This window comes from Haliotis rubra, unplaced genomic scaffold, assembly GCF_003918875.1.
Source record: "Haliotis rubra isolate DU_JTF1 unplaced genomic scaffold, ASM391887v1 Scf344, whole genome shotgun sequence".
Classification (NCBI taxonomy): domain Eukaryota; kingdom Metazoa; phylum Mollusca; class Gastropoda; order Lepetellida; family Haliotidae; genus Haliotis; species Haliotis rubra.
The window spans coordinates 649998-668679 of NW_025767018.1; the positions used below are offsets into that span (position 1 = coordinate 649998).

Genomic DNA, 18682 nt, shown 5'->3' on the forward strand with positions numbered 1-18682 from the left:
GGGCGCATATTTGTGCATGTACTGCAGACACTGTTTTAGTTTTGTCCTAGTTTATACCTGATGCATGCATCCACGTGTTTAGCTAATTACCCGCGTTAGTAATATCGTAGCAGTGTTAGGACGCTCCGTTATAATAACGTGTACATCCCGTGGAGTTTCGGAGATGATCCATCAATCCAATTAAACATTCAATAAAGCGTTAGTTTTCTATCTTAAAATATCATATTACAAACAAATGTACTAGTCAAATGGTCATCTTTATTCTATAACCATGATATAACTCTCAAACATTTCCTCTATTGCATGAACTTCACGGGACACAGCGAACTGGATGAGGTTGAAATCTGAAATAAACCAGACAAAACCGTTACACACTTTCTACAGGACCTCATAGCATGAATAATCGTGATATAACTTGATTCGATCTTTTTGTGCCAGGGATTGAGATGACTTAACGTTATGGTCACATCTGGCCAGTCACTATTAACGTTATGGTCACATCTGGCCAGTCACTATTAACGTTATGGCCACATCTGGCCAGTCACTATTGACGTTATGGTCACATCTGGCCAGTCACTATTAACGTTATGGTCACATCTGGCCAGTCACTATTAACGTTATGGCCACATCTGGCCAGTCACTATTAACGTTATGGTCACATCTGGCCAGTCACTATTAACGTTATGGTCACATCTGGCCAGTCACTATTAACGTTATGGTCACATCTGGCCAGTCACTATTAACGTCATGGTCACATCTGGCCAGTCACTATTAACGTCATGGTCACATCTGGCCAGTCACTATTAACGTTATGGTCACATCTGGCCAGTCACTATTAACGTTATGGCCACATCCGGCCAGTCACTATTAACGTTATGGCCACATCTGGCCAGTCACTATTGACGTTATGGTCACATCTGGTCATTCACTATTGACGTTATGGTCACATCTGGCCAGTCACATTATGCCTGTATAACCTACATAATCATATATACTCATGCCAATAATGGTTGTCACCCCCTTCAATATTTTTAATTGGAGAGGGGGTGTGGGGTTGGGGTGTGAGGTGTGTGTGGGGTTGGGGTGGGGAAGGGGATGACAACCATTATTGGCATGAGTATATTACAATGTTTGTTTGTTGTTCAACGTTGCAGCTATATGGCGCCAGCTGGTGGATAATCGAGTCTTGACTCTGACAATCCAGTGGTCGATATTAAGAGCACCGATGTACACTGTCGAGGGCACGGTGACCCGCAATGAACCAAGTCACGGAGCTTCACCCGACGTCCATTTAGTATCATGTTACCGCCAACGTAGGCTGCTAAATGCCCATTCTAACCCCAACTTAACTTCATTAAAAGGGAAAATATGCCCCAAATTAAGTCTTTTTGAGATTGACCTTCACCCACTTGAGACGGAGGAAAACACAAATACTGTTGTGTCGAAGTTAAAGGGACCTGCCCAACTACTTCGAGTTATCCGAGGTTAGGCAGAAACGCCAAATGATGACTAAAGAAGGAATACTCAGGGGCCCATCCTTTACTTCGAGATAACCCTACGGTTGACACATCAAGCTTCGACACAAAAGTATTTGACTGTATGAAGTGAACATTGGACAAGAGCGTGAAATGTTATCTTAACGTAATGTTGACGACTATTCACTTACATACTGGCATGCCGCGTGGTTTGTGAATGTGTTGTGTGCGTGTGCGCGTGCGTTGCGATAAATACTGTTTTCATACTGCTAGCCCACCGAGTCCCCATACTGCTCGACGTTAAAATATGGTACTTGTTGGTCCTTGCCTGGCGCTCGGCATTAATGGGTACAACAAGGACTGGTCGGCTCGGAGTCAGTATACTGTGTCTGAGTGGGGTATTCATGCTTCACTGCGGCGTGGTATCTCAGTGGGCTAGCACTATAAAACCAGCTTCAGTCTGGGCTAGTACAGGCAGCCGCACATACACATACACACGCATGCACGTCGTCATATGAGCGAAATATTCTCAAGCACGACGTTAAACCCAATTTCACCTCACCTAACCCCCATACTGCTGTTTAACATGGGTACCCTACTGAGACAGTGTTCTGACCCTGAACTGAGCAGCCATTGTTTTATCCCCACAATGCCGAATACCAGGTAAGGTTACACACGCTATAGTACCCGTGAAGATCCTGGTTAGAATTGGTCTTCAGCAACATATGCTTGTAACAGGCGACTAACGGGATCGGATGGTGAGGCTCGCTGACTTGGTTGACACATGTCATCGGTTCCCAGTTGTGTAGATCGATGATCAAGTGCCTGTTCGATTATTGCGAAACTGGTTTTGGTTTTTGAAACTGGTTTCTCCTGTTATAAACGAGTGTCTAGTTTCGGATACATGGTTTCAAAGTGAAAGTAGTTTCTAGTTTTATAAACGAGTGGATGGTTTCACCATCCGGTTTCAAAATGGATACAAAAAACATGTCTCAGCTACTGTATATGTGGAACGAATTGGATGACAGCATATGTTTTTCATTTTATCAGTGAATTAGCGAATAACAGAGATGAGATGCTTTTGGAAGTAAATATTTGCGTATATGTAATTATACTGTTACAAGTAATTATATATGCAAGTTACATAAAATAGTCCTGTTCAATAGACTGGGGCTTTAAATAATAGTCTCCTAGTACTCAGTTGATTTTTATCATTATTTTGGTTCCAAAAACTGCTGCTCCATTTTGCCACCAAGATCAGCTGACCTTGGCGCTTTCGTTTCCGCCATGTTTGTTGTGAGAGAATGCGAAACCTGCCTCGGAGATGGTTTTGAAGTTTCAGAACCCCGTTTTAGGTTTCGACATAATCGAGTGCATGGTTTTCCCGAAACCAAAACCGGTTTAGCATAATCGAATAGGCCCTAAGCTATTGATCATTGGATTGTCTGGTCTAGGTTCGATTATACCTGCTATATTGCCGAATGCGGGGGTCAAACAAGTAACAAACAAAATACAAGCGTTATTTGTTTACAAGCGTGTTTTGGTATGATGTCAATGGGGTTCAAACCACACACCTTCTGCGCTCAAGGGGGCGGTGGGGTAGCCTTGTGGTTAAAGCGTTGGCTCGTCACGCCGAGGACCCGGGTTCGAATCCCCACATGGGTACAATGTGTGAAGCCCATTTCTGGTGTCCCCCGCCGTGATGTTGCTGGAATATTGCTAAAAGCGGCGTAAAACCAAAACTCAGTCAGTCAGTCAGTCTGCGCTCAAGGTGGACGCTCTATCCACTACACCACTGAGGCTGTCTATGATCGGGACATGGGTAATTAGAAACACACTCACCTCAAACACATGCGCCATTGCTGCACATTTTGTTGAATCTGGCACACTGATTGTTGTTACTACAGGCTGCAAGCACACCAAATGTCGATGTCACCAATATTATTAGATATAAAATAGTTGTGAGCATTTAAAGTTTGCCAATCAGTTATTTACATACGTCACACCAACACCACTTCATTAAACTCCATCAGAGTCACTTTGTTTCCAATGGTATGGCCTGACACCGACAGAATACCAGATATGCGTCATACGGTTCCTGCTTAAAGGTTGTTTGATGAAGGTTGCAATATACAAGGCCCAGGAGAGCTTTAAAGATGTTTTACGGTACACATGTGGCGGCCATTTTTAAATTGAACACATCAGTGACAAAAAGTATAAACAAGACAGGTTCTCTATTTGACTTAAACCATAATTATAATCCCGTGTTCTTAAAGAATGAGTGTTTGAGGTCTTTCGTTTTTGGTAATTTTGGTTAACTTAATTGCTTTTGTATCTTCTTATGACGGTTGATAGGGGCCGGATGTGCTCACTATTTTACAAACACCCGGTGTTGCACTATTTGACAGTGATTTATGAATACATGATCATGATAAGGTCGAACTGTAGGCTACTCAGGACTCGGCTTTTATTTCTTGGAATTATTGAAAGCTTTTGTCGCATTATTTATTCAAATATGGCTCATACTTCCGTTGTTGGTTATTCAGTGAAAGTGAAATTCTACTAATTACTAACTACGTGATCAATGTGCTCACCTGGTAGACACCTTCCTCCGCGACAGACTTGGTCGGGGGGACACGGTCCTGATTGACACCCGGTGTCTGTGTGACAAGAAGAAAACCCTTTACAAGCACATGCACCAAGTGCTATCATTCAGATCATGGAAAACTGGTCTTTAACTGGCATTTATATGTCAAAGTACTATCGGTTGGCAGAAGTCACTGAGTGAATATTGTTTGACGCTTCAGTCAGCATAATTGCAGCTGTAGCGGTCTGAATCAGACAAACCCGTGACCGATGGTATGAGCAACGGCCCCAGTTGTCGGGTTACGATGACACAAAGAATCCAAGTCATAGAGCGCCACCACTCTGCTCCGTTATACGGACCTCGTTATATGCAGGGGAGATGATAAATAAGTGTTTTCTTACTGAACACTACACCAGCTTGGACACTAGACAGTGTCATGGCGGCGATCAATACAGTCATCACAAGCAGGCAAGTCTTCATTTTGTCTGAAATCTAAAAAAAACCAGTGTTGGTAAGCATTAATGTCCGTGTAATCAATCGGGTGCAAAATGTTAACAGACATTTGAAGAAAACACCATAAGCATTAGTATTATCATTGGACTGACTGACTGAGTTCTGTTTTACGCCGTTTTTAGCAATACTCCAGCAACATCACGGCGGGGAACATCAGAAATGGGCTTCACACATTGTACCCATGTGGGGATTCGAACCCGGGTCTTCGGCGTGACGAGACAACGCTTTAACCACTAGGCTGCCCCACCACCCCTTATCATTGGAAGTACTAGTAGTAATAGTAATAGTAAAGAAACAGTAGCAGCAGCAGAGGTAATGGCAGTAGCAGTAGCAATTCCTTATATACTGAGAGAAATAAATAAAGGATCACAGGAATATGCAAGCATTCCTTTATTATTTTTCAGTTTTCATCGCCACAGCGCTGGTGATGAAAACTGGAAAATATTAAAGGAACGCTTGAATTGTCCTGTGATCCTTTATTAATTTCTCTCAGTATATATGTGCCATTAGTATAAGTAAGACGTCAACAAACTGGAAGCCAACTGGAGGTTTATAAACTGTATTACAAGACACCTGGTGACCGAGACACGTGTGAGTGGGTCATGCTACATACTGTTGTACGATGGCGGTTTGGAGTCAAGGTCACTATCACAATACATTACTATGACGTTGAATATTAACTCACCCACTCACAATACATTACAGTAAATCTTGTAAATCAGGTGATGTACATGGTATATGAAGCGAGTGTTGTTTTACGGGCCTGTCCTGTACAAGATCGAGCCTGGATCAGGTAAACCAACAACCGCGGCGTGAGATGGCAGACAGTCAACCAGGTCCCACCAACCAGTTCATCCTTTAATACCGCCGCCATATAGCTGGAATATTGCTGAGAGCGGTGTAAAACTAAACTCACTCACTCATCCTTTAAATCAGCTCATTCTATAAACACTGATTGTTGTAGATCTTGTTCTGCCCTGGCACCAACGCGGGATTGAATTGTTTGTATGCCTTATGTGAATTTGTCGTTTAACACAGTACTCAGAAATATTCAAGCTCGACAGCCATCAGTAAATATTGGAGTTCAACCAATCCAATGATCGACATCATGAGCATAGATTTGCGTTGCAATAGCGTGTATTGGCCTAGACAGGGAACCTGACAACGCAATCCAGTTGCGACGAGCATGGTTCGCTGAAAACGTATTTTAACCAACTGGGGCATGTTAAAAAATATGTGGTTGTTAGAATTATGCGGGATGTATCAAACATTCGCTGATAGATAGACAAAGGAAAGGCAGCTGTATTAAACGCTCAGAACAAATATGATGACTACAAGACATTTTAAGATACAAATGGGTTCAAAATATTTTTGTAACAAAACTTAAAACTCTGTAAGCAGGAGACACCCATGTTTCATCAGGTATTACGACCAGCCAACAAACCGCTTACCTTGATGTGCCTAGGTATCTGTCTGGAGCGACGGGTAGACGTGATGGCGACATCAAGAGCTGCCCTGTACTTATACCCTGTCTTAACAAGAGCTCCTTTCTCATATGTCGCTTTAAACAATATCTCGGAGGGGGCACCCGAAATGAGCTTCATGGAAATATATTATAATAGGATGGAACAAAACGAAGCGAATTAATAATGTCACTAACATTATCTTCCTACTTTTTTAACCATTTTCTCCAGTAAAGGTATATCATGTATTGATAGAAAGCTCATTATATTACAATACCCATGTTTCTATAAACACTATACTCGGCTTATGTACTCAGACAACATCTCATTGCCCAGTTTGATATGAAGTACTGGCACTTTCATTTCATTTGATGCGCATGATAGCATATACATATAGTGCATATTGGAAATAGTCAAATCCCGATGAGTCGAATGCCGGTGTCTCGAATATTATGCATAACTCGAAGTACCTGTCGGTCCCGACCATTCCCTGTTATAGTTGTCATCATTTGATTTCCGGTTACACGAATTCGTCTCATAAATACACACGATGATTCGAGAAGGAACTTTGGTCCCATGAGATTCAAACAACAGAAATCTTGTATACATAAACCGAAGTCAGTCAATGAGAAGTTGATTGGTGTAGCAAACTGATCCAATTAAGAAACCAGCGCGGCTCACACCAGATAAGTCGAATTTATTACTTGGTCCCCAGCGATTCGACTCATCAGGATTTGACTGTATACCGGACATACGAGTAATGTTCTCACATCAGTATTCTGCCAATTTAACATTAAAACTGATAGAGTGGCCATCATGTCATCATTAATACGTGAGATAGGATCTCTTGTTTAGACACAGGTATAAATACAAGGCAGTTCTTAATGCCAGTATCGCCTTCATCATACGCTGTGTGCCTACGTGTTAAATGAATGGGTTTAATGTGTTCAGAGTTTCATTTCAAAAGTGTATCTCCAAATATTTCAACGTGTTTCGTTGGAAAAATTATTTAGTTGTTGCGAAATCCAAGAATAGCTCAGATCGACCATACGATGACCTTCGGAGACAGGAATTGGTTGCTAGGACCTACCATAACCGGAATCCCAGACTACATCTTCTACGTGAGTGAGTGAGTTGGGTTTTACGCCCGGAAACGGGCTTCACACTTTGTACCCATGTGGGGATTCGAACCTGGGTTTTCAAACGTGACGAGTGAGCACTTTAATCACTAGGCTACCCCATTGTCTCCTAATCTTGAAATAAGAATTTGTGATAAACTTGGAATGTTACAACGTGAAGCAGCAAGAATTGTAACCGGATTGACTAAATTCGCTTCAAGATGTAGTTTATACAGTGAAACTGGTTGGTTGCCATTGAAAGTTAGACGAACACAAAGAAAACTCTGTACATTCTACCAAATTGTTAATATGCAAGCTGCTTATTACCTGATAGATTTACTTCCACCTTTTACTGAAACCATTTCCGGATATAACTTGCGTAACAAATCAGATTTGGCTGTTCCTAAATTTCTCACCTCAATTCTCCAAGTCATTTATTTATGATTCTGCAAGTTTATGGAATGCTCTCTCACCTACAACAACATGTACCAATTCATTATCATCGTTTAAATCAAGGTTATCTGGAAAAACTGACAAGGTTCCCAAGTATTTTCTCTTTGGTGAAAGACAGACAAATATACCACACACGAAGTTAAGACAGTCGTGTAGTTCATTACCTGCAGATCTGTTTCGTGTTAATCTATCAGAGAGCAGAGCTTGCAATTCTGGTGCTCCGGTGGACGATGCTAACCATTTCTTTTTAAAATGTCCAAAATTTGTCAGTTGCCGTTTTGATCTGAAGCAAGACTTTGAACTATCAAACGTTCACTTAGACATTGATACCATTCTTTACGGCAACCCTGCTCTGCCAAATACTATTAATGAAAATATATTTAGACATGTGCATAAATACATTGTACGAAGTAAACGCTTCGATAAATCGATAATATGTCTTAATATTATAATGTCCATTCATTATTGACCGCCTCCGTGGTGTAGTGGTGAGAGCGTCCGCCCGGAGAACGGAAGATCGCGGATTCGATCCCCGACCGCGTCATACCAAAAGACGTTCAAATATGGTACTTGTTGGCGCTCGGCATTAATGGGTACAACAAGGACTGGTCGGCTCGGAGTCAGTATAATGTGTCTGAGTGGGGTATTCATGCTTCACTGCGGCGTGGTATCTCAGTGGGCTGGCACTATAAAACCAGCTTAAGTCTGGGCTAGTACAAGCAGCCGCACATACACATACACACGCATGCACGTCGTCATATGAGCGAAATATTCCCAAGCACGACGTGAACCCCAATTTCACCTCACCTCACCTCACCATTCATTATTGTTCATGTTTCTGACGGGAGCGGGTGGCAATAAGTTACATAACTTGTGCCCAATCCATTTCATCACTGAATAAAATATTTTCAAACAAAGTCTTGAAATGGTTCCCTCAACGTATTCGTTATGGAACGGTTCCCTAGAGTAAGGTTTTGTCTACATAGCATTGCTACATAAACTAACCGAAATAAGACTCAACTTTTTAAATGTGTAGGGGTTTCTTCATCGTACATGTTTAATCGTACTGATTTCAAAACTCTAAATAATAACTTTTTAAACTTCTAAAACCAACAAAATGTCAATAATTAACTTGTGTACAGTGCGTTTTTGTACACTGGATATTGAGCAATGTCACCATTAAAATTACCACCAGACCGCTTGATCCATTTTGTCATTTTTCAAAACAAGCATTGAGTCACAGCCGGCTTGTATGTTGTATAACACGAGGAGTGTGGAATATTTTAGGGTTTTACTCCCCAAAACAAAACCTTCATGTGAACTCGAACATGTGAAGTCTAACTATTTGGTTTATCTAGCCTTATGTGCTGGAAAAAGCAAAGTTATCACATAATCTGTATTCTAAGTTACACAAAGAAATAAAAACGAATTAATGAACATATGAATCTTCCTGGGGAAAGGCAGGTAAGTCCAGTTTCCGTCCCTTGCCAAATTATGCAGGAATTTTGTAGCTGGATCTCAGCTGCCACCACAAGCTAGTATGTGAGCAGGGAGAATAGAAGAATACCCTGGTATGAGTTATGTCCTTCTACAGATTTGTTTTGTTTTTGCTCAAAAACAGGCAGATCTCAGTGAAAAGATTTGAGAAATATCTGTCCACGCTTAGCTGATACAAATATATACTGCTGCAAATCCTACAATTAAAGGAATTCTCAGTTGCGAGGTTGTTTATGAACCAGATGTAGATTTCAATCTGACTGGACTATTCGGTGATTCTTGAGTCCAGCCAAAATATAACGCCACAATTCCAGCCTAGTTCAACAAGATTGAAAACTTGACTTTTTGAGTCAGTAAACTCCCTTGCCAGATTTCAGCTCTGGAAACAATCCTTACCATCATTTGAAGTCTAATTTGCCCAGCAAACAAACGCACACGCATGCATGCACGCACGCACACACAAGGTTTTAAGAAATCCAAAATAAAAAGCAGTATCAGTTCAGTGCCTCACTGTTATATATTTAGTGGTTCTGAAGTCCAGCTCCAGAAACGAAACGAAATGGGATGAATGGTTCTATATCAGGATATAGTCTATAGTCATCAGTCAGTCAGATCATCAGCTGTAGTTTTCCGCAAGAGCCTGTAAATATTCAAGTCTGACTCTGACCAATCAGCAATTGTAATAAGAGTGAGTGAGTGAGTTGGGTTTAAATGTTGTCTTCAAGCTACATCATAACCTGTCATGGGATTAACGATATAAGTAATGCAGATCTCTGATGTTTACCATTTTGGTGAAACCCACTAACACAGGTAAGATGCTGATCGGTTTCTGGTATGCCCAGTAGGTGAAATCGTGATTGAACCCACTGTTATCAGTTTCTGGTATGCCCGAGGGATGAAATCGTGATTTGAACCCACTGTTGTCGGTTTCTGGTATGCCCGAGGGATGAAATCGTGATTTGAGCCCGCTGATGTCGGTTTCTGGTATGCCCGAGGGATGAAATCGTGATCTGAACCCACTGTTGTCGGTTTCTGGTATGCCCGAGGGATGAAATCGTGATTTGAGCCCACTGTTATCGGTTTCTGGTATGGCCAAGAGATGAAATCGTGATTTGAACCCGCTGATGTCGGTTTCTGGTATGCCCGAGGGATGAAATCGTGATTTGAGCTCACTGTGATCGGTTTCTGGTATGCCCAGTAGATGAAATCGTGATTTGAGCCCTCTGTTATCGGTTTCTGGTATGGCCAAGGAATGAAGTCGGGATTTGAGCCCACTATTATTGGTTTCTGGTATGCCCGAGGGATGAAATCGTGATTTGAACCCACTGTTATCGGTTTTTAGTATGCCCGAGGGATGAAATCGTGATTTGAACCCTCTGTTATCGGTTTCTGGTATGCCGAAGGGATGAAATCTGGATTTGAACCCACTGTTACTGGTTTCTGGTATGCCTGAGGGATGAAATCGGGATTTGAACCAACTGTTATCGGTTTCTGGTATGCCCGTGGGATGAAATCATGATTTGAACCCACTGTTATCAGTTCTGGTATGCCCGAGGGATGAAATCGTGATTTGAACCCACTGTTATCGGTTTCTGGTATGCCCGAGGGATGAAATCGTGATTTGAACCCACTGTTATCGGTTTCTGGTATGCCCGAGTGATGAAATCGGGATTTGAACCCATCGTTATCGGTTTCTGGTATGCCGGAGGGATGAAATTGTGATTTGAACCCACTGTTACTGGTTTCTAGTATGCCCGGGGGATGAAATCGTGATTTGAACCCACTGTTATCGGTTTCTGGTATGCCAAATAGATAAAATCGTGATTTGAACCCTTTGTTATCGGTTTCTGGTATGCCAAATAGATGAAATCGTGATTTGAACCCACTGTTATCGGTTTCTGTTATTTCCGAGGGATGAAATCATGATTTGAACCCACTGTTACCGGTTTCTGGTATGCCTGAGGGATGAAATCGTGATTTTAACCCACTGTTATCGGTTTTTGGTATGCCAAATAGATGAAATCGTGATTTGAACCCTCTGTTATCGATTTCTGTTATTCCGAGGGATGAAATCGGATTTTAACCCACTGTTACCGGTTTCTGGTATGCCCAAGGGATGAAATCGTGATTTTAACCCACTGTTATCGGTTTTTGGTATGCCAAATAGATGAAATCGGATTTGAACCCACTGTTATCGGTTTCTGGTATGCCGGGATGAAATCGGGATTTGAACCCACTGTTATCGGTTTCTGGTATGCCCAAGGGATGAAATCGGGATTTGAACCCACTGTTATCGGTTTCTGGTATGCCCGAGGGATGAAATCAGGATTTGAACCCACTGTTATCGGATTTCTGGTATGCCCGAGGGATGAAATCATGATTTGAACCCACTGTTATCGGTTTCTGGTATGCCCGAGGGATGAAATCGGGATTTGAACCCACTGTTATCGGTTTCTGGTATGTCCGAGGGATGAACTGGTTATTTGAACCCACTAATACATGTTATTGTTATGCCCAATAGATGAAATCAGGATTTGAATCATTATATGTTTCTGGAATGATAATTGTGGTGCCTTAAGTGTAGAGGTGTGACGATACAGAAATTTCACGATACGATACATATCGCGATATCTTGGAACGATACGATTCGATTCGATGCATATCACGATATGCTTTCTTTAGTTATTTTCTTTAAAAAAATCATATTTTAAAAGAAAGAAATATTGACATAACCGTCAATATCTAATGAAAATTAACAATTTTAAGGTCAACGATACATATCACGATACGAAAAACTATCGATATATTTATCGTCAGACAAAGTATCACGAATATCGATACTACGATATATCGTCACAGCTCTACTTAAGTGACAGGGCCATGGGATACGATACGCAGACCAAAGTCTGACTACCACATGCAATGGAGTCATTTCTTAACAAAAATAAACGAGCTAAGGATCTTATCTAAGCTGGGTCTATACAGGTTGAAAATCACAGTCAAACATCAGGGATGTAGGTACCTAGTACTCCAAACTCATTTGGCAGACAATTTGAGATTTATTTTTTATTTTGTGCAAAACAGGAATAAAAACCCATCAATGATTCCTAACTTCAGAGTTAGTTTAACATGGTATTTTAACATTGCAGTGCGTGAGTGAGTTGGTGTTTTTTCAATATTCCAGCAATATCACGGCGGGGGACACCATAAATGAGTTTCACACATTGTGCCCATGTGGGGATTCGAACCCGGGTCGTCAGCGTGACGAGCTAATGCTTTAACCATTACGCTACCCCACCGCCCCTTTTCAGATTGCACTAAATGCAATAATGTAAAACCAAGCGTTAAAGACTCTCTATATATTGTTCATTATCTGTGAAATACAAGTCACCTCAAATAAGCCTTCCATTAGGTATAACCATAACAAAACATGAACTGCGGAATCTTTAATTCCACATTACAACTTTTTTCTGACATTTGCAGCAGAATATCAGCATGTGATATGATGTAGATAAATCCCTGTATATGCCTGCTTCCAAACTTGCGGGCGATAGTTTCCTGATGTGCATCTCACAGCCTTGACATTGACTGATTACGTCACCTCATGTTTAACAAAGTGTTCTGACACTGGTTCTGGAAGATTGTCGCTGCCTCTGTCAGTACATGTTAAATTTTGTAAAGTGTCAGTGTGGTGTGGTAGTTCTTTCTTGATGATGACACAACTCTGAGATACCGACAGACAACTGCATCCATCATCACTATCTTCTGATTGTCTTCACATTTATCCTGATCACTGCTGGAAATATGTTCAAAAGCAGAGTGTCGTTCCAGCTTGATTACAACACTCTCGGATAGCAAAATACCAATATCACCTGTATCACTACTCTGTTTCACATGGTTATTACAATACGCTCCACTTCAGGAACATGTTCCTCAGGAGTATAAAAAGCAGAGTATCGTTGTTGCTTGATGAGAACACTCCGGGATACTGACAAACAACTCTCACCTGCATCACTAGTTTGTTTGACATGATTATCAGAATACACTCCACATTCACCAACATGTTCCTCAGGAGTATGAAAAGCAGAGTGTAGTTCCTGCTTGATCACAACACTCTGAAACTCTGACATACCACTCTCACCTGAATCACTAGTCTGTTTCACATGGTTATTAAAATACGCTCCACCTTCATAAAGACGTTCCTTGGGAGAGTCAAAAGCAGAGAGTCGTTCTTCCTTAATGACAATGCTCTGGGACTCTGACATACAACTTTCACCTGTATCACTAGTCTGTTTCACATGGTTATCAGGAGTGTCAAAAGAGAGTTGTTCTTGCTTGATGACAACACTCTGGGATACCGACATACCACTATCACCCTGTATCACTAGTCTGTTTCACACGGTTATCAGGAGTGTCAAAAGAGAGTTGTTCTTGCTTGATGACAACACTCTGGGATACCGACATACCACTATCTCACTAGTCTGTTTCACATGGTTATCAGAGTGTCAAAGAGGGTTGTTCTTGCTTGATGACAACACTCTGGGATACCGACATGGGATACCGACAGGAGTGTCAAAAAGAGTTGTTCTTAAGCTTGATGACAACACCTGGGATACCGACATACCACTATCAATTCAGTATCACTAGTCTGTTTCACATGGTTATCAGGAGTGTCAAAAGAGAGTTGTTCTTGCTTGATGACAACACTCTGGGATACCGACATACCACTATCACCTGTATCACTAGTCTGTTTCACATGGTTATCAGGAGTGTCAAAAGAGAGTTGTTCTTGCTTGATGACAACACTCTGGGATACCGACATACCACTATCACCCGTATCACTAGTCTGTTTCACATGGTTATCAGGAGTGTCAAAAGAGAGTTGTTCTTGCTTGATGACAACACTCTGGGATACCGACATACCACTGTCACCCGTATCACTAGTCTGTTTCACATGGTTATCAGGAGTGTCAAAAGAGAGTTGTTCTTGCTTGATGACAACACTCTGGGATACCGACATACCACTATCACCCGTATCACTGCAGTCCTTCATATGTTCTTGATGACTAGCCAAACAATTTTTGGAGACATGTTCCACTGACGTCTGAAACTCCTCTTGGGGTTCCTGCTTGATGACACAGCTCTGGGATAACGACTCATCACCATCTGTTCCTCCAGAACTCTCTTCGACTTCAGACCCAGGTTCATCAGTATCACATGACTCAGAATCTGAAAATTCTTGTTTCACAATACTATATTCATCACCCGACTCTGTAACAATTCTCTCAAAACCATTCTTCAAACAAACCTCCTCCTGAGTTTGGCACTGTTGAGAACTGTTTAGGTATTCATAATTTAGGTTTTCTAGTTCATTATTAAGGGGAAAACTCGTTTGAATGCTTTTATCATCAGTACTTAGTGGTCCAGTAACGGAAGTCCCCCTCTCTGGATCCTGTGTCTTTGGACCCTGTATCTCTGGACCTTGTATCCCTGGCTGAACAATTACACCATTGGGTACAGCTGACATGTCTAAGGAAACTGGCATCCTTGTCTGAACAACCACATTACTCACTACTGGCAAAGCGGCACCATTCTTACCACTTCCTGACACTGTGCTTCCCAACTCACAGTGCACCTGCAAAGGTCGAGGTAAGATTTTCGGCAATTCCTTTTTCACTGAGGTGATTGGTTGTAATGGCTGATGAGCAGTGGGCTTTCCAGTACGTGAAACCAAATCAACGCCTTGCTTTGCTGGTTGTATTGGCCTAGGAACAACAGGTCTAGTCTTTGATTTTCCTTGAAGTGACACCAAACCAATAACTGGATGAGCAGCTTGTTGAGTCTTTGTTATTCCTGTAGATGGAACAGAACCCGGGTCAACCACCGGGACTGTCTGTAATATAACAGGTGCTTTGCCAAGTGACACTGTCTCTGGCAGTTTGGGAACGGGATTCTGAATGACCAGTACAGGCTGCTTTTTGGGAAGAATACGTGAAAAATGTGCTGTCGATATTTCCTTATCAACTTTCATTTTCTGAAAATAGAAGAACTGTCATTAGCAACAGTGTTGTTTAAAAAATAACCCCATTTATCAACATAACTAAACACAACGTTTGAAATGAAGAGATTAAACTGAGAATTGACAATTTTCCTTTTATCCAACAATACTCATAGGGATTCCTATTTGGTTGAACACATGCTGTGAAACTTTTAATAAGGCATTCAAGGGGCGAGGCAAACAAGCATGATTTCTTGCTGCTTCTAGCAATATTTCAGCAATATCACAGCGAGGGACAGCAGAAATTATGGGCTTCACACATTCTACCCATGTGGGGACTAAAACCTGGGTCTTCGGCATGACGAGCGGATGCTTTAACCGATATGCTACCCCCCCTGTCCTGTACGGCGGACACGATTCACCGATACATCACAATACATTTAAGTCGTACAGCTATCATATCGTCGACTGGCGTATCGATACAAAACGATACATGACTTTTTTTCAAAACAGTATTATCTTAAACTATCTCAGTACTTATTTAGAGAAAAAATACGCAAGTATGATAGAGTTACTTGTTTGTTTATTACAATAGAGTTACTAGATAAATACCTTGAAATAAAACATTTTAAATCTTAATACTGTTTCATTCTTTCGAGGTGTATGCATCGTGATACATATCATATCGCAGGTAAAATATTGCGATACGTATTGTATCGTGACATAGTGTATCTTCCCAGCCCTACTGTCCTGGCTTTGAAGGGTTCCATGGTCTTATCTTAGTCACGTGAGACCAGTGAAGTGTATTTAAACTGAATGCATGATAGGTGACTACTCTGAAAAAAGCTGGATAATTCAAATTTTGGATCAGCTAGGTGTTCAGCCATTTAATTATGTTGATAATGGAGGATTTCTGTTCCAACATAAGAACAAAATGTTAATATGAAGCCAAGCACATGAATATTTATCAGCATAATGCTGATATTTTATGTAGCAATAATTATTTGGATTATTTTAAAATGTTCTTGGTACATACATGAATATCATGACACACAGAATCATAACTTCACATAACTGTTTAACACCTAAGAGACAACATGGCAGATTTAGCATTGAGGGTACATTCTTAAACTGACACTTGTATCACAACCAAGAAAAGAAAAAGCATATCTTCTTTCATCGTGGTGAATTTTCACTAGCTGTTTAATAGTTTTTGCCATATTCAGCACACAAACCAAAAATACATCATCATGAGCACTTCATGTTAAGTCAGAAGGTATTTTTTTCTGCGTGTGTTACATTACTCACAGATTACACAGCAGTATATATACGTCCATATTTGACTTGTAACGGTTTAAGATTCAGTGAAGATTCAGTTCTTAAACAAAGTTTCTTCTCTTACAATCAACTGAACTTTGCTTTAAATTTCCCCTTTCTCTTATCTAGTGACTAAGTTATCTATTACCAGTACATGTATACAAGCGAGTCCAGTAATTCCGCGTGTACAGTAATTCTGTGCAGCTGCAATAGCGTAATTCCGTATCGAAGGTAAACATCGTCTGCTACCACATTTACGCTTGAAATCGGGACATTTTTACAAGGGACTGGCTTTTAATCACTAAAGGTAAGTAAATAACAGTAATTGACAGATAAATTGACAGTTTTATGAAAATGTGTTTTCTTCAGACTTTTAAACCTTATATTATACCAATTGGATTTAATATGAAACACTCTTCCTTACATTGATGAAGTGATTTTGAAAATAATCAGGCCCTAATATGCCTCCATACTTCGGATCTCCAGCTGGATGTTATGCGCATCAGTTGCTGTGCAGAATTACCGGACAGCAAGCGATGTTGTCAGAACGCCGGTAAGGTCAACCGTATGGCATAATGCAACGTTAGAATCTTATAGACGTCAATAAAACTTATATTTCTAGGTAAATATGATGCATACCAGCATGTTTAGTCACGTAAACCACAAAAAAATAACAGACGTTAGTTGCCGTGTTGCGATCGATGTGCTTAGGTGCGCGTAATTACCGGACGGCAATGTACTTAAGTTCTATAGATAACCACTGTCAGGAAACATTTATAACCCCTGTATTTTTAACACCTGGATTACACTACTATTGATACATTACATTTAATGTTATAATGGTGACCGCCTCCGTGGTGTAGTGGTTAGAGCATCCACCCTGAGAGTGGAAGGTTACTACACAGGATCCTTACCTGGCCGTGTCACACCAAAAGACGTTAAGGTAAGACTTCCACCCGTATCTCAGTGAGCTAGCACTATAGATTCTAAACCCAGTTTGAGTCTGGGCTAGTACAAGCAGCCACACATACACACACATGCACATCGTCATATGAGTGGAATATTCTGAAGTCGGACGTTATACCCCACTGCACCTCAACTAGTATTATAATTAAACGTGATCAAAAACTGAAACTCTTCAAGAACTAGTTTATGCAGATTCTAGTAGTTCCTGTTTGGATATGAATCAGAGTCCCCAAGCCTATAATGCTAGGGGTGGGGTTGTTTTTTTTGTGCCATTCATATTGTACATGCTTCTCCATAAAAATCATCATCACCCCCTAGCCAAAAATTATTAACTATGAACGGTCTCTAAATAACATTCAGAGACGACATTTTCATTTGTTTATGGACTGTCTGTCTACAGGTCTTGCCTTTGGATTTGGAGGGAGCGCCAAGTCCAGGGGCGTCATTCCAAGAATACTGGAAGTAAAGCTTGCATCCACGTGGTCCATCCCAGTTGAGAGCATCTTCAGTTCACACATCAGATGAACCCTTTTTTCTTTCAGCCTGTCCAACAAGGTTGACAGATCCCTGTCAATTTTCACTAGACGATTGAGTTTGCTAACACAAGGATAACATACAAGTCCTGTTGCAGGGATTCCAATCTCGGTAATATATTTCCTGTATGGTTCGGATGGTTCAGAGACTAATGACCGATACATTTTATCTTTGACATATTCTTTACAAACAGTGCAAACTCTCTTTTGCGGCTTCCAGGTTTGAGATGGCGACGACATCTCCGCCATTTTTATTTATTACAATCTGAACGCCCTGATTGAATGTTGTATTCATTCACGGGTGCTCAACGACACAGCTTCAATCGGCGCTGCCCGACCATTTCGGAATGCGAAATTTCTGCAGTTACCTCCCTTCCACCAAGCATAGCAATGCGTGACACGGACTCTCAACGCACGGCCCATCTCCCCAAACAGTTTATGTGGTGCCATGAACTGAGCTTTCGTTTGTTCTCTGCAGATTTGTTGTATCAGTGACCAGATAACTGATATAAGGCCGATATAAGTACTGTTATTTAATCTTGTCTACATTTGTCAGGGAGCCAGTTATTTTATGTCTGGGGTTGCGACAAGTTACTTGTTTATGACAATGAATGTGGTGAAATGGATAAAATGACAAATTAAATAATAACTCAGTATCATATCAATGGTTGTAGAAAAAAACGTGAATAAAAATATTCAACGCTCGATGATTTAGTGCTAAAGAATGAGGACAATCTTTATGGATATACAACTTTTTATTCT

At 41.0% G+C, this 18682-nt stretch overlaps 1 protein-coding gene and 1 long non-coding RNA gene across 2 annotated transcripts; both read right to left on the reverse strand.

Moving 5' to 3' along the window:
- Positions 1-276: 276 nt before the first annotated feature.
- Positions 277-4708, reverse strand: LOC124284786. Its single transcript, XR_006900645.1, has 4 exons — positions 4464-4708; positions 4070-4135; positions 3318-3383; positions 277-344 (listed from the first exon to the last, which is right to left on the reverse strand). It is a non-coding gene; the product is annotated as an uncharacterized LOC124284786 (long non-coding RNA).
- An 8288-nt stretch (positions 4709-12996) lies between these two features.
- On the reverse strand, positions 12997-18378 carry LOC124284737. Its single transcript, XM_046720842.1, has 3 exons — positions 17795-18378; positions 13731-15140; positions 12997-13395 (listed from the first exon to the last, which is right to left on the reverse strand). The coding sequence occupies exons 1-3, from the start codon at positions 18167-18169 to the stop codon at positions 12997-12999; spliced, it is 2184 nt and encodes a 727-aa protein (XP_046576798.1). The 5' UTR covers positions 18170-18378.
- Positions 18379-18682: the final 304 nt, after the last annotated feature.

Bases quoted from the DNA above. Each gene is read 5' to 3' on its own strand.
- LOC124284737 (XM_046720842.1), bottom strand. From the start codon at position 18,169: ATGGCGGAGATGTCGTCGCCATCTCAAACCTGGAAGCCGCAAAAGAGA. The intron at 15,141-17,794 runs GCAAGACCTGTA...TTCTATTTTCAG, and splicing joins CGCTCCCTCCAAATCCAAAG to AAAATGAAAGTTGATAAGGA. The intron at 13,396-13,730 runs GTATGTCGGTAT...CATGTGAAACAG, and splicing joins GTGATACTGAATTGATAGTG to ACTAGTGATACAGGTGAAAG.